We start from the raw sequence: 15,695 nt of genomic DNA on the forward strand, positions 1-15,695 counted from the left end.
GAACAGTAGCGGCTGTTTCTTTATTTTGATGCTTGGCGTGCTTTTCCGTCTCCAATCAACAAAGCTGGTCTCCGCTTCGGACTCGACTAAGGAAATTGATTCCCTGTAGGATTCCATCTTGACGCCATCCAATTCTATTCCATCTCGATCTTGATGCTTGGAGATAGTCAGCGGCAGGTGAATTGTTCCACTCCGCACTCCATTTTGAATTCCAATTCGGCGAGAACAGATGCTAGCTTGGAATTAGCCTGTTCGGCGACTTTGCCTCGGACTCCGACGCAGTTGCACACCGAGTTATCAATTGGATGGGAAAATAGTGTTCTTGTCTTGTAGAGTAGATTGATCTTGATGATTGTTGATGATAAGATCCTTCAAGCTCGCCCAATGATCTCGACGATCACCCCTACCTGGCACGCCAAATATCGGTGTTTTATACCAAGCAACCTACCAAGGGGTATCCTGAAGTAGTAGATTGGTTGGTGGGGGATCGCCGGACTTGGAACTCGAAGGTAATAGCGAGGACACAAGACACAGATTTATACGGGTTCGGGCCGACAGAGTAGCGTAATACCCTACATCCTGTTTGGGGTGATGTATATTGCGCCCTGCACTTGGGTGTTATTTGGTATCGATGATTTGGTCCTCTATTGTGATTCTATGAGGTCTTCGCCTATCGATCTAGGTACCCCTGCCCTCCTTTATATACTTCAGGGGGTGGGATGGATTTGGTCCTCTGTAGTGATTCTATGAGGTCTTCGCCTATCGATCTAGGTACCCCTGCCCTCCTTTATATACTTCAGGGGGTGGGATTACTAGTCAGTTACAAGGTAGGAGTCCTAGTAGGATTTCATAGTATGAGTCCTAGTAGGATTACAGAGGAATCATAGTAGGAGTCCGTCTTCTTCCTTCCTTGCGGGTACTGAGGATCTATCCCCGACAGATACTACGTATGTGAGTTCATCCATGGCTTTGTAGGTCCCAAGCGTATAACCGATCACGAATTAAGAGTATGTATACAAATTTCTTAACAATAAATTAGTTCTAATTGTGCAGATCCATTGATCTACTATATAATAACCTTTGCCAATGACACAGATGAGACACATGAAGGAAGCACTCTCCGAAACGGAAAAAACTATAGCAATTCAAGAACAACTTAGTGGATTTCTTCTGGACGAGGTAGTAAATCCAGCGGGGGAGTTCCATAATGATAGATCAAATATGCATCACCGTTAGGACTCGAGTTCAGAATAGTTGATCCAAATGTTGAACTTCAAGTGTTAATGCAATGTAATATTATTCATAAATGTGAATGCAAAAGATGTCTATATATATAATATTATATCAAATATAATATTATAGATAAATACAACTTTATTTATATATATATTAGCATATTAGAACTAGTATATGTAAAGGAAATAAATACGAGGATCTGGTTGTTTATAGCAACCGGTACTAAATTGGCCTCGGCCACACGCGATGTGGCAGCCAATTTAGTACCGATTGGTATAAACAACTGGTACTAAAGGCCCCCCTTTAGTTAGTATTGGTTATTTGACCCGGTACTAAAGTCCCACCTTTAGTACCGAAGTAGCAATACCAGTTGCATAACCGTACTAAAGGAGGTTAGGAACAAGATACCGAAGGCGCTTTCCTAGCAGTATACGCAGCTAGCTTCCCTTAAACAAAAGGACGGAAGTGCAAATCAAGAATTCAAGATGCGTCATCCGTAGAACCTCTCTTAAAGTAATCTCTGCAGCGCACCAGTGCTTAACCTCCACAGTTTCTGAGCTCCGAGAGCATATCTTTGACTTCTCTATAGGTATCACATTTAATTTTCTCGAGTGGAAAATTCTCACGTGACTTGTTAAGTTTTCACCGACGATTTCGTGTATATACCACTTCAAAAATAAGAATGGATGATACAAGCTTTCCACCAACAAGACCAAGGTTTGCATTGCATAGTCCATAATCAATAGCGTGAACGTGTTAGCTAGTGTAAACTAATGACGACTGACGCCATCTTTGGGAGCAGGATAATCATCCTAAGTTTTGATCATCAACCGGGATACTGTGGACTATCTTTAGGTATCAAGAGTAACATGTTAATCATGACTCATGACTTGACTTTTTTTATATGTGCATTAGGCAAATAGCTTTTTACACGGCTACATTTTTGTTTGTTAATGGGGTATAATCTAGTTTCGAGTGACTGAAATTCTCTCTTAGATTGTGGATGCATGGTTTTCCAAGATATATAACAGTGCAAATGACTGATGAACAAAATATGACATTGGTTGGTGATTGGGGTACGGTTCTGGACCTAAGCTTCCAGCTAAATGAAATCCAGCTCAGATACTTATCTCCAACTCATACACGTCAGGACAATATTGGCTTGGTACGTTGGCGGCTAAGATTTCTTGTGGGCAAAGAGTGAGACTATGAATTTGTCAGTCTGTTGTGTACTTGGAATTTCCTGGAGCTTTGACGACCTATAGTAGTATTGAACTGAACATTAGATAGGCACGTGCATTAATTCAAGACGTGGCGAAACAACACTTGGACGTTCTTCAGGAATTCCTTCACAAGTGAAACCTTGAGCTTGCTGTATTATCTTAGTAACTAACGATGATACTATAATTGGGCGGCTAGTGTGTGGTTTAAATCTGGAGTAGGCGGTTTAAATTTCACACGTGTATACTTCGCGTGAAATTTCGCATGACTTGTGACTTGTGACTTGTGACTTGGGATGTGCGCGTGTGTGAGAGCCTCCGAGAGTTTCTAATATTTTTTGGCGCAAAATACTTTAGTCCCGGTTGGCGCAAAAGATGTGCTTTTAATCCCGGGTGAAAGATCCGGGACTAAAAGTTGGAACCTTTAGTCCCAAATGATTAGTTCTGATTGGGAAAATTGAGATTTATGAGGTTTGAGACTACTGTTCGTTTCTCTACCAATGTCTCATATCAACGGCTTCATCAACGACATTCGTTGTCGCTAGAAGTAGTGGCACTAAAATTATAATCCATGATAGATTTCTCGTGATGTTTTCAGAGAACGTCAATGATTGCCCACATTGGAGATGCGTGAGCTACATTGTGCTCTGTCGTTTGACTGACGCCATGACCTCGAACGAACTATGGAAGCTTTGCGGACTAATGTCTTCATTGATGTTCCTTGCTGTTGCTATAGGTATAGGTTGTGGATCTATCATCAGCTTTGCGGGCCAGTGCTTACATCGTACTCTATTTCCCGGTTGACGCTTCGACTTCAAGCCACCGATCTAAGCCTATCCAACAAGGCAACGATGCATGTATCCTTCCGTAAAGATTTTTGTTATCTAATCTGTCAATATGGTGATCTATGGGTTGCCGAATTATATTTTTCCGTTGAACTCGCCACCGTCACCCACAATTGGATGCATAGTAGGGGCTCATACGTCTAACTTCAAAATAACTATATTTTGTGACATCCTTAGCAGCGATGTTCTCCCATCCTGTTATTGACCCATCCTCCTCCATAGTTATAGAGTGTGCAGCAGCGTCGACTAGTCAAAGCGGCCGCCCATTACATTTTTTATTTTTTATATTCTATATAAAAAGTTTTATCTGTGTCGCAACTTTGGACTCTTAAAATGCATGTAGATGCAGCAAAGGCAGCTGGATTTTTTTAATAATGGAACAGCTGACTAATACTAATTGAGTTCAAGCTATGTTTTGGGCAATGACAAATAATTTATCTATAAACTATAGGAATGACCACATTGATTGAAGGAAAAAATCATTAGTTACACACCACCATCATTAAAAAAATAAACCCAAAATACCTCTATATGATTGATAAATTGCCCACCGCTGTTATAAAAAAAATTTAACTAAACTACCTCTAAATGGTATCTATAAAATAATCATCGCTGACATTAGAAAAATTAATAAAAATATACAAATAAATTTGTAATTATTGAAAAAAATAACAAAAAACCCTTATGCAGGCTTCTCCCTTCCCTACTCCCATTATAAAAAGATAAGCTAAGTGTCGACAAAATTCAACTAATGCTGTAATGCAAATTAAGTTTATACATTGCGTATTGCATGTATTACAGAATACAGAGGCAGACAGTTTGGAAGTGCTAATTATAGTCGCTACAAAGAACATGAAGAAATAAATAAATTACAGAGCATGCATGCTTAGGCTATCATGTACTATTCATGTATTCGTCACTACAAGTACCCCGGCCCATCCATGTTTACTGTGATGTGTTGCCTTTCTTCTGGAGCCTGGCCCGGCGCTCCTCTACCAGCATCCGGGCGAAACGGGTGAGCTCCTCCTCATTGGTTCCCCTATTCTTCTCGTCAGACACGTTCTTCCCTGTCTCGACGTTCACCTTGCACACCGGCTTCTTCAAGAGCCTCTTGCCGACGTCGACGAGGCGGTTCAGGTTCTCCTTGGTGGAGACGTCGACGGACGAGGTGTCGCCGCTGAGCTCGTCGTCCTGGATCCGGAGGTAGCTATTCTCCGAGTGCAGCGCCTGGAAGAGCACGGAGGCGTGGATGTCGACGAGGTCGGCGCTGGCCTGGCTGAAGCTGTCGATGATGGGCGCCGAGCCCTTGTTGTAGATCCACCCCAGGAGCCCCCACTTGCTGGACTCCACGGCGTCGAACTTCTCCTCGATCTTGGCGGAGCCGGTGCCCAACGACAGGACCATGAACTTGCCGTAGTCCGCCGGCTTGATCGGGAAGAAGTCCTTGTTGCCCAGGATGATCTGCTTGCTCACGTGCGTCATCGCCAGTAGCGTCTGTAAAATTTTGTCAAGTTTTGCACACATCATCAGCGTCACAATTCATATTTATGGTTTGTACGTGTGCAAATTGCATTAGTAGTCAGTCTAGATTCAAAGGTTGCTGATCCAACGCCGTGGACTCCACGTACTGCACTCTGAGTCACTGAAAACGACCCATTTTCCTTGATTTGTGCATGCATGGTTTCGTGTGTGGCTGCTGTTCTTCGCGTCGATCTATATGCAGAGAGGTTGCTGCCGTTAGCAGCTGGCACATAGCATGGTCAGGCGGGCACTCACCGGATTGTTTGCGGCGACGCCTCCGTCGATGAGGTTGAAGGCCCTGGGCTTGCCGTCCTTGTCCTTGGTATGGAACTGGTGCCCTGGGAGGTACGTCGGCGCGGCGGAGGTGCTGATGCACACGTCCGAGAGCAGAGCGTTCTTGGAGGCATCGTTCTTGGCCTGCATGTGCAATCACAGTTCACAGTCACATTAGGATGGCGTACGCAGACCCAGCCATGGAATTTGCATGTGAAAGTTTATGTGCGTGTGCACGTACGTCGTATCTGGAGAAGACGGTGGGCTGGAGGAGCTTGATGTCGAAGGTGGGGATGACGATGTTCTGGAGCACCTCGCTGACCTTGGTGTCGCCGAGGAGATCCCGGACGATGGACTGGAGGTACTTGCCGTCGTACTTGGGGCCCAGAACGACGCTCTTAAAAAGACCCAGAGGGCCGCCGCTGCACAACGCACGACACGGCAGTCAGATCAAACGTTTACACGGCTTCGACTGAATGACTGATCTTGTGTCCGGCAAGGTTTTGCAGTAGACCTCACCTTCTGGCAGGGAAGATCTTGGGGCAGTGCTTGAGGTAGAAGTCGTTGATGTCCTTGGCGGCGAAGAGCGGGCGGTTGGGGTCCACCTTCTTATTTGGCGCCGTGAGCATGGCGGTCACCAGCCCGCCGGTGCTCGTCCCGGCGATCACATCGAAGTAGTCCGCGATCCTCGCGTCCGGACCGTCCAGCTCCTGCGCAGACACAGGAAACGAGAACGTTAGCACCGACCGGCAGAGAGCATCACAGATAGATGCATGCATGCACTGGCATGCCATGGCCAGCTCCCATATATACGCAGCAACATGGACTAGTACTCACCTGCAGCTTCTCCTCGAGGAAGGCGAGGATGGTCCCGGGGATGATCCCGCGCACGCCACCGCCGTCGATGCTGAGCACGGTGACGATGCTCCCGTACGCCGGCGGCGGCGACTTGGGCGTGGATAGCGCGGACGCGCCGCGGCTGAGCGCCGACCGCTGCGCCGCCGGGTCCAGGATCAGCCCGCCGGACCCGTTGGTGCCGGCCTCCGCGGCGTACACCGGCGCCATGGACACTAACCTCTCGATCGAGCAGCAACCAGTAATCTACCACCGCCAACCTCCGGTCCCTAGCTCGAGAGCCTCGAGAGGTAGCTCGTGAAACGTTTACTGGCTCGAGCGGTAAACAAAGACCGGTAGCTGTGAGAGATCCCTTGGCTAGCTTTAGGCTCTGGCTTGTTTGCTTGTCCCTGGCTTCGTGTCGCGCTTGGTGTGGAGTGGTTGGGTACTTGGGTCGAGGCACACCAGCGGATACTTATACTTGGGTGCAGGGTAGGGAGAACGGAGCAACACGGTGGACGTGATGGTTCCCGGATAAGAAAAGGTCGCGCTCGTAGTGGTGCACCCAGGGTGACGGAGCTGATGGGTGGGAGGGTACGGGCGGGACGAGTCAAAGGTTGAAGGGGTCGACGCAAATGCAGGCTGTAGCCGAGGGCGAGCACGCGCGTGTGGCCAGGGAAGGGCTGGGAGGGTGGACGACGAGACGACAGAGAGGATCCTGTCCTGTCGCCGTCGCGGTGCCTCGGTGGGTCGGTAGCGTCAAGACGATCGGGTCAAAAAGGTCGCGGGGCGGACCCCAATTTTCTTTTACCTCGAAGTCCGACCCGGTTCCGCATTTCCGCTCCGGCGGGATGGGCTGGAAACTATTGTTTTCGCTTGCGAGTGCGGCGCCGAGGCTGCTGCGAGCTTGCTGCAACGCAACCGCGCGCGGCCGCCATGCTACCGCATGGCTAATTGGCCACTTGCCCAGTGCGTGGGGTTCGCCGGTGGCTCGCCGCCGGTATACACGGATGGACCTATGCGTATGGTGTGGGCGTACCGAGCGGAGTGGGAATCCGCGCCACGAAAGAGGCTGGAAGTCTCGGGCGTGCCATACGTGTGCTCTTCCCTGCGAGTGGGGGGCGAGGAACTAGTTGCTTCAGATGATATGGATGGTCCGCGCAACCGTGTTTCTTTTTCCAACCGTCTGTTGACTCCGGGACGACGAAATCAGCAAGCCGGGTTGAGCACCACCACCACCACCTTTTATCTGTCTGTTGGATTTTTGTTTCGGTCGTGGCGTGGGGGTACAGTTTTGACCGTTGATTTTCCTTTCGTCATATATAGCTAGCTAGCTGCTAGATTTTGTTTTTTTTTTCCACAAGTAATGGACTGTAAGTAACAGGTGCCCAACTCCAACAAGAAAGTATGAACACACTGAAATCAGGTTACATTATATTATCTGTGAAACATTGGATCAAATCAGAATCAGACACCCAAACTTGATCAAATGTTTAAGGAAACAAAATAGACTTTTACAACTCATACACATTTCCCTTTTTATTTTATTTATTTTTAATAGTTTTTTGAGAGATGTGGTACCACCGTGGCAGCCTTTGGTCTTTGGTTCTATATGCAAACAAGCAGCCATTGTCAATAGCTTTCTCTCTCTCCTTTTCTTTCCAGAATGGCCAGTGTCGTTTGCGTTAGTTACGTTCACCCCTTGTCCTGTCCGCACTTTTAATTTGCCTATCGCGCGTACATGGTTGCTGGTTGTCAGATTTTAATATTTGAGGCGTGATTAGCTACCAGGCCCAAGCTCGCCGCCGGCGATGGTGTCTGTGCGCATTGTTTTGCATTGCACGGAAAGCTTCTGCATGCTTTTTTGGCTTTTCGCACTAATCTATCTCGTGCGGTTCGGAGAACATCCATCGTGCATATCTTGCCAAGCACCGAAGATTCTACCAAGATGCATTTCTTCAACAAAATAAAGATTGCCCTCATCCAACACGTGACAATGTAGCGGCCAAGTCATCCATTTTGATCTCCACAATTTCATCGCGCAAGATTACCACGAGCCCCAGCTCGATCGCCATGGATTAACAACATTAAAAAAGGCAGCTAGCTAAATCATATAGAGAACAATGTGGAAGCTGAATTTTAGAATCTACAACTTGTGAGATGTGTATCCTTCAAAAACGCGAGACAGCAGCACATCTCTTATTGCAATACAATTTTATCAAGGCTTGTTGGCGCTCAGTGGGTATTACATACTCTTCCACCAGATCAATCACTTCCATTTTCAATGCCATTCGAAGACGGCTGCAACTACTATTCTTTATGGAAATCACAATCCTCATGACATGGAGTATTTGGACAACCAGAAACAACTGGACTTTCAACAATCCTGCTCCGACAATCAGGAACGTCACAAGGAAATTTGTTTTAGATTTTCGCTTGGTAGCCCTTCATAGGACCAGGACCCAAACGCAATCCCTTATGTTAGACTGGGTAGACTCTTTGTAACCTTGTTACTTGAACCTTTTTTCTTTCTTTCTTTTGGCTTTGTTTCCTGTTTTCTTTTACTTCAGTCTTGTCTTGTAATTGATTTCTTTTTTGGTTGTTTAACTCTAAATTCAGTAGGGTCACCCTCCTGTTCCTTAAAAAAAATGTGGAAGCTGAATTCATGACATCGGTCGTAAGTCGTACGTAACAGGATAGTCAACTTTCCTTCATAAACTAGAGGACAGAAGAACCGATCAATCACGACAAAGGCATGCATGCTTGCATCATGCATCTCATAGAAGGTAGAACGTCTCTTATGGAGTACACAACAGCGTTTAATTTACACTGGATATTCCTGATTTCAGACAACACATTTGACTTCACGTGCACACATTTTCTCGAGTGGAAATATTAGCTTCCACGTGTCTAACTTGGACTTGGTTAGTTTTTCACGATGTCGTGTGTACCGTTTCAAAATAAGAATGGGTGAGTCTAGCAGGGGAGGGGTGAATTAGGCAACTTAAAATTTTAACCTATAGCTTCCACTACTTTTACATCAAACTTAAACTAGATCATGCTAACAAGATGTGCAACTATGGTTGATCTAGTGTGAAACTCTTATCCAAAACAAGTTTTGCAACCTAGAGCCAATCCTAGCAAGATACTACACTAAGAATGTAAAAGCACACAAGTTGCATGAATGAAATGCGGAAACGTAAAGGAGGGGATGAGGGGAAGCAAACTCTTGATACGATGATTTATCCCGTGGCATCGGTAGGCACTAAGCCACCACTAGTCCATATTGTTGAAGCACTCACACAACAGTATTGCTTCCCGATCACCAAGTCTCTTCCGGGACACCCCTTGACTTGCCACAAAAGCTCAGCCCGGTCACCTTGATGCTGTCTCCACTAAGGAAGGGGGTCTCCACGTCCCCCACGCACGGTCATCGACACCGCACCACACCAAGCCGGAGGGTCGAAGACTTGCCGGCGAGCCACCAAGGCTCCAAGGCACCGGCACACCTTGTACAATTGTGGTTCACTCCTAGTACCGATCACAAGGTAGGCACACCTTGCACTCTCCCTTTCTCTAGGCCTATCCTAGCACTAATCACCCTTCTAAGCTTGTGCTAAGCCTTAGAATAATCACTTAAACACTTTGGTGGCTTGGATGTGTTCTTGATGAGTCTTGATCTCCAATGGACTTCTGCACACTCCTGCAACTTCAAATGGGCGAGTAGAAGGGGCATAAATAGCCCAAGGCATCAAAGAGCCTTTGCTCCAACAGCTAGTTAAAATATACCATCGGATGTCCCGATGGTCTATTTTGGCATGCATCAGAACATCCGGTGCAACTAGCTGTTGGCTCCTCCACGCCCAGCTTCTTCAAGGATTCATCCGACGCTTTATCTGATGCCCCCATCGGATCATCTGGTGCTGATGGTTTTTTGACCAAAACATCTCTGGAACTTTCCAAAGTAAATATGCTTCGTCCGACACTTTCCTTGACCTACCATCGGATCATCCGGTGCTATAGGATTTTCTTCGGCTTCCAAGCGTTCCCCTTATAATTCATCCGACGCTACTAGAAAACAGGGCATCGGAATATCCGGTGGCTTGACTCAGCCAGCCACCTGCGCGTTGTACCGATTTTTCAGATGGTTGCTCCGATGCTTCTCTATGATTTCTTCATTTCTTAGTTTGTATTTGATTATGGTTGCTTCCTTAGGACCTACAATACCTTCAATGCATATTCTAAACACTTTGCTAGTCCTAATGATCATGTTGTCACATTAATCACCAAAATCACAAACTAATGATCTATTTGGGGCATATTCGCTACAATAGGTAACACATGAGTAGCTTTCCAAAATCTGCCTAGTTGTAGCCACCAGGATCAATGTGTCTGCATGGTAACAGTATCGGTCAATTATCAATATAGCGTTGACGTGTTATATTAGCTGCTAGTACGAATTAATGACCCATGACGGTACCAACTTTTACAATGTAACTCGAGTTTGTTGCTTCAATGATGTTCCGTCCGTGCAACCGTGTTTTTCCAACAGTGTTGCTCCGAGATCACCTTTGATCTGTCGTCTGTCGGATTGTTTCGGTCTTGGGGTACAGTTTGGAGTCACGACCGTTGATTTTTTCCTTTGGTCAGAGCCAGCTGGCTGTTAGATTTTTTTTCCCCTCGACTAATGGACTAACAAGTAACCAGAGGCCAACTCAAAGAAGAAAAACATGAGTGTTAAGTGCGATCGAGTTACATTACATTATCCGTGAAACGTTGGATCGAATCAGAATCAGACACGCACACCCAAACTCGATCAAATGTTTAAGAAAATGAAATCGTGTTTTACACACAAACCTCAAGGCATTTTCCGTTTGATTTAATTTCCTATTTTTTTTGGGGAATGTGCGGCTACGAGGAGGATTCGCCTTTGATCTTGGTTGCGTTGCTTGACCCTTTGTCCTGCTCAGTTTAATTTGGCTATCACGCGTGCGCGGTTGCTGTCTGCCAGATTTTAATATTTGAAGCGTGATTAGCAGCCCAAAAGCTCGCCGCCGGCGACGGTATCCGTAAATCCGTGCTCATTGTTTTGCACAGAAAGGTTCTGTCTTTTTGCCCTAATCCATCTCGTGCGGTTCGGAGAGCATTCCATCACATCTTGCCAAGCCGAACATTCCACTACCAAGATGCATTATTTTTTTCAAGAAAAATACAAAGATTGCCCTTATCCAACACGTGAGTGTTGAATGGGTACCGGTACCGATCAATAATAGTAGGGATCTATGCTATTGGTACTTCGGTAATCGGCACTAATTCACTTATTGATCCCTACTATTATTAAACATTATATATAAGTACCCATCAATACTTGTGGGTACTTCAACAATCTGATCGAAAAACAATTAAAAAAATTAAGGACTACTTTTGGTACTTGGTTCCATCAATTTGATATTTCCTAGTACTTCTCTCTTTAGGTTATTTCCCATTAGATTTTTGGGATGGACGGCTCTCATTTTTTCATCATTCTAAAATTTCTCACATTTATTTAAAAGCGGATAGTAACATAATTTCAAAAAAGGCAGCTGTCATAAAGCTAACACAATTGAGTGGACCCTGTTGATTACTAGTACTAGTCTATTGTAAGTCGTCGTCAGAAGTGTATAAAATTTCGTAGACAAGAATACGGAAGCTGAATATCCATGCACGGCATATTAAACGTTTTGGTTTTATCGGGATAGTCACATACTCTACGCAGCTTTCCTTCTTAAACAGACGGACAGGAGTGCCGAACATGACAAAGGCTTTATTTGCATGCATCATCCGTAGACCATGCATCTCTCTTATTCATTCTTTATACCAGTGCTCAATCTCTACTGGCTGTTCCTGAGTTCAAAGAACATCTTTGACTTCTCTATCACGTGTACACATTTTCTCGAGTGGAAATTAGCTTCCACGTGTCTTGCTTGGACTTGGTTGCTTTGTCACGATGTCGTGTGTATACCACTTCAAAATAAGAACGGATATCACATGAGTAACTTTCAATTTGTGGGTCAGTGTCTGCACAGTAACTGTGTCGGTCTATTATCAATGGAGTGAACGCGTTAGTTGCTACTGCTAGTATGAATTAATAGCCCATGACGCGCTATCAACTTAGTACAATGCAACATTTTCGTTTGCAGAGTAGGTAGAGTTTTCAACCCGCTGAAATGGTCTTAATTTGTGGGTGCATGTTCTAGAGTATATACTTGTGGAGATGGCCGAAATTATGAAGCAATTGTGAATTAGGGATGCCTTTGGCCAAAGGGGGATTGCTTCGATCAGGCAGTGTGGATATTATTGTAAAAACCTGTGTGTAAGGGCTTTTCAGCTATTAGCCAGTTTGGAGTTCCTGACCTCAATGAAACAGGACACTTCATCTTTCAGAAATCCAAAGAATTGCTTTCGCAGTATAAAATAAAACACGTCTAGCGTGTTGATAATATCACAGTATGTGATAATAACACGATCGACAAGATACATGGGAATGCCAAGGCACGAACAACACTGACAGCTAGATACACCGTTGAAAATCCATTCGATCGGCATGCATTTCAATTGTCACCAAGCTAAATTTTGGAATCCTACTTCGGAATAAATAAGCTCGTCCTGGCGCCGGCGCCGCTCGTCGGAGAGCTGCTTCGCAAATCTGGTGAGCTGCTCGGCATTGCTGCCCAGGCCAGGCACCTCCACGATCCGGCCGGTCTCCAGGTCCACCCGGGAGACGTTCATGTTCAGGAGCCTCTTCCCAATCCTCACCAGTTTATCCATGTTCTCCTTGGAGCAGTCGTCTATAGAGCCCGCGCTGCCCGTCAATTGATCGTACTGCATTTGCAAGACAACCAGTCATGTAAATAAACGATATAAACAGCAGTAAAAAGTTGGAAGTAGAGATGGAGTTCATCAATGTCCGTAGTGTGCCTGAATCCGCAGGTAGTTCTCGCTGGAGCGCAGGGCGCGGAAAAGGACGCAGAGGTTGATGTCGACCATGTCAGCGCTGGCGGAGTTGAGCATGTCGACGATGGGGGCAGTGCCGTTCTTGATGAGCCAGCTGAAGATGCCCCACTTGGCTGCCACCTTGGCGCAGTACCTGCGGTTCCGGTTTGACCCGCAGCCGAGGGAGATCACCATGAACTTGCCGTAGTCTGCTGGCTTCACCGGGAAGAAGTGCTCGTTCCCCAGGATGATGTCCTGGGACACCTGGTTCATCGCGCACAGAGTCTGCGCGTGTACCCAACGGTTGGTTCGTTGCATGAGACCACGAGCAAAATGATCAGGTGCGCTCCATGCATATGTGAGCTATGTTGCATCTGCAAGGCGCTAGCTTACGGGGTTGTTCGCGGCGAGGCCACCATCCACGAGGTTGAAGGCCTTCCTCCTGCCATTCTTGTCCTTCGTCTCGAAGTAGTGTGGCGGGAAGAAGGTTGGTGCAGCCGAGGTGCTCATTGATATGTCCGACAGGAGCGCATTTTTCGACGGCTGGTGCTTCAACTGATTATAAGATAGGATAGGTAGCATGAATGCAACGAGTTAACTAACACACATAAAAAAATCTCTTTTGACAAGCATTAGCAACTAGTGATGGTGATCTGGTGATATGAAATGGAAGTTGTTGGTTGTAATTGCACTATACTAAAAACTTGCAGTTGGCCTTAAAAGGTATACAGGAAAAGCTAGGTGGTTGGATCATAGATGCACAGCCAATCAGCGCCTGATAACCCAAACGCATAAGAAAGTAGCACGGATCATATAACAGTCTCTCCTTAGGCGGGATCATATCCATTACTGGAAACTGGAATATCCATGTGTGTCAAACACCAAGAAGCAATCCCCGATGCTAAAAACCGTCAGATAAATACCACAAGAGATAGACACACAGGGGAAAATGTTTGTTCGACTGGCAGCCCTAAAAAATATCGCGATGGCAGTTTTTGACAGTGATCATCAGGAAATTTACCAGTGTTAAAGTATCTGTGACCTCTACCCTGAGTATTACCTATCAGAAAAAGACAGACAGGGATGATTTACCTATCAGGGAACATCCTTCAGGTTTAATATGACTATATCGGTATTGAGCCCATCAAGAAAAAATATTGACTATAGTAATGGTTGTAGCCCGTAAAAAATGTCCAACTTTTATTTCCATGAGAGTAAACAAAACTGGCACGTTAATTAATATTTTCCTCAGAGTTCTGAAGAAATCAACAAGGTATTGAATTTCCCTGAGTAATACCCTAAACTGATAAAAAAATGTTTCCCCCTGTGACTCCCGTAAAAAAATGCCTCATGAGTGAAGTTTGATTAGTGGGACCTCATCAAAGCAAAAGAAACAACACAAAAGAAACCACGCTGCCCCTTTTCTCTTATGTCCATAGATTGGAGAACCTATTCAATACTTCAGTTACCTCAAAGGTGGAGAAAATCGTAGGTTGCATGTATGCAATGTCGAAGGTCGGGATGACAATGTTGGTCAGCGTCCTGTCCAGCCTCATGTCACCGAGGTACCGACGGAGCAGCGCATGGAGATACTTGCCATCGTACTTGGGCCCTGACAGCATCCTCAGCTTGCTGGCGATCTTGGACCGGATATGGTTCCTGCAAAATGCAAGGTGATCACCGACGCATCCTTAGAAGAATCACCATGTGTATGAGCAAACTCTAGTCAAGTTTCAGCTAACAATGCATGCATCCTTCTGTTGTAGTACAGTACTAACTACTGAGGAAATGTTCCTTCTGAAATGTAAGGAACCTAGCTAGTTTTGCAGCAGCATAATTTTCTCATGAATGTTTGGTTACTTCTGTCGGAAGATTTTGGGAGAGTGCTTTATGTAGAACCGCGCCAGGTCCTTGGCAGCGAAAAGTGGTCGTCCGTTAGTGTCTGGGGCTGTAAGCATCGCAGTCAAGAGGCCGCCAGTGCTAGTGCCAGCGACGACATCGAAGTAGTCTGCAATCCTAGCATCTGGCCCATCCAGTTCCTACACATAGGCACAATGGGAACACTCAAAGAGACATCAGCACCTGGTATGAATAAAACACTAGATGAACTTATCTGGATTACTTGGAGCTTTGCTTCAAGGAAGGCGAGGATGGTGGCCGGGATGATCCCCCTGATGCCACCGCCGTCGATGCTCAGGATGGTGACCAGCTTGAGGTTGTCAGGGGGCATCCAGCGTGCACTTTCTGCTGAACTAGCACTTGCCATCTCTGATATTTTGTGGCACAAAGCAAGCTGTGCACTTATGAGTTATGAGAAGGAACAGGAGAGAGAGAAAAAGGTAGTACTAGGAAAGGGACCATTAAGGTTTTTATAAAGCCAATAAATTACAGCCTGAGCTGAGTCATTAAAAAAAAATCAATGGCCTGCAGTTAGACAAGCAATCGGTGCCAGACATCTAGAACCACCAGCACACCAATCAATCCAATATGCAACCAACATTTCCACATCAATGTAGACCATCAATTAATTGCACGTCAGTTCAATGTGCAACCACCAATTGATTCCAAATCAATATACAACAAGTAATCACAGCAAGTTGAACCACCAATTGCACATCAATCCAATATGTAACCATCTTTATACTCCATTTGGTGTGTCACTACTAATTTCATGGCCTGATGAGAAGCCGGAATGCAAAGACACAAGCAATTAACATATCATTAGCTTCGCATGAACCTGCAACTTAATGGGCTGCAACAGCTCATGCATTAAGGAAGGAGTATGTAATGATGT

General features: G+C 45.7%; 2 protein-coding genes across 2 annotated transcripts; both read right to left on the reverse strand.

The window, feature by feature from the left end:
- Positions 1-4,050: 4,050 nt before the first annotated feature.
- LOC117860159 (patatin-like protein 2) lies at positions 4,051-6,392 on the reverse strand. Its single transcript, XM_034743403.2, has 5 exons — positions 5,933-6,392; positions 5,615-5,805; positions 5,337-5,517; positions 5,078-5,239; positions 4,051-4,795 (listed from the first exon to the last, which is right to left on the reverse strand). Exons 1-5 carry the CDS (start codon positions 6,158-6,160, stop codon positions 4,247-4,249), a joined length of 1,311 nt encoding a protein of 436 aa, XP_034599294.1. The 5' UTR covers positions 6,161-6,392; the 3' UTR covers positions 4,051-4,246.
- Positions 6,393-12,378: 5,986 nt separating this feature from the next.
- Positions 12,379-15,243, reverse strand: LOC117860215 (patatin-like protein 2). The gene is made up of 6 exons (XM_034743469.2): positions 15,024-15,243; positions 14,762-14,940; positions 14,371-14,560; positions 13,295-13,456; positions 12,887-13,186; positions 12,379-12,790 (listed from the first exon to the last, which is right to left on the reverse strand). Exons 1-6 carry the CDS (start codon positions 15,165-15,167, stop codon positions 12,527-12,529), a joined length of 1,239 nt encoding a protein of 412 aa, XP_034599360.1. The 5' UTR covers positions 15,168-15,243; the 3' UTR covers positions 12,379-12,526.
- Between the last annotated feature and the right edge of the window lie 452 nt (positions 15,244-15,695).

The sequence above is a fragment of the Setaria viridis genome, chromosome 6 (genome assembly GCF_005286985.2).
Source record: "Setaria viridis chromosome 6, Setaria_viridis_v4.0, whole genome shotgun sequence".
In the NCBI taxonomy this organism is placed as follows: Eukaryota; Viridiplantae; Streptophyta; class Magnoliopsida; order Poales; family Poaceae; genus Setaria; species Setaria viridis.

Excerpts from the sequence above, each read along its gene's own strand:
- LOC117860159 (XM_034743403.2), bottom strand. The coding sequence starts at position 6,160 with ATGGCGCCGGTGTACGCCGCGGAGGCCGGCACCAACGGGTCCGGCGGG. Across the intron at positions 5,806-5,932 it reads TCCTCGAGGAGAAGCTGCAG|GAGCTGGACGGTCCGGACGC; the intron begins GTGAGTACTAGT and ends GTGTCTGCGCAG. Across the intron at positions 5,518-5,614 it reads AAGATCTTCCCTGCCAGAAG|CGGCGGCCCTCTGGGTCTTT; the intron begins GTGAGGTCTACT and ends TGCGTTGTGCAG.
- LOC117860215 (XM_034743469.2), bottom strand. The coding sequence starts at position 15,167 with ATGGCAAGTGCTAGTTCAGCAGAAAGTGCACGCTGGATGCCCCCTGAC. Across the intron at positions 14,941-15,023 it reads TCCTTGAAGCAAAGCTCCAA|GAACTGGATGGGCCAGATGC; the intron begins GTAATCCAGATA and ends GCCTATGTGTAG. Across the intron at positions 13,187-13,294 it reads GCCTCGCCGCGAACAACCCC|ACTCTGTGCGCGATGAACCA; the intron begins GTAAGCTAGCGC and ends GTACACGCGCAG.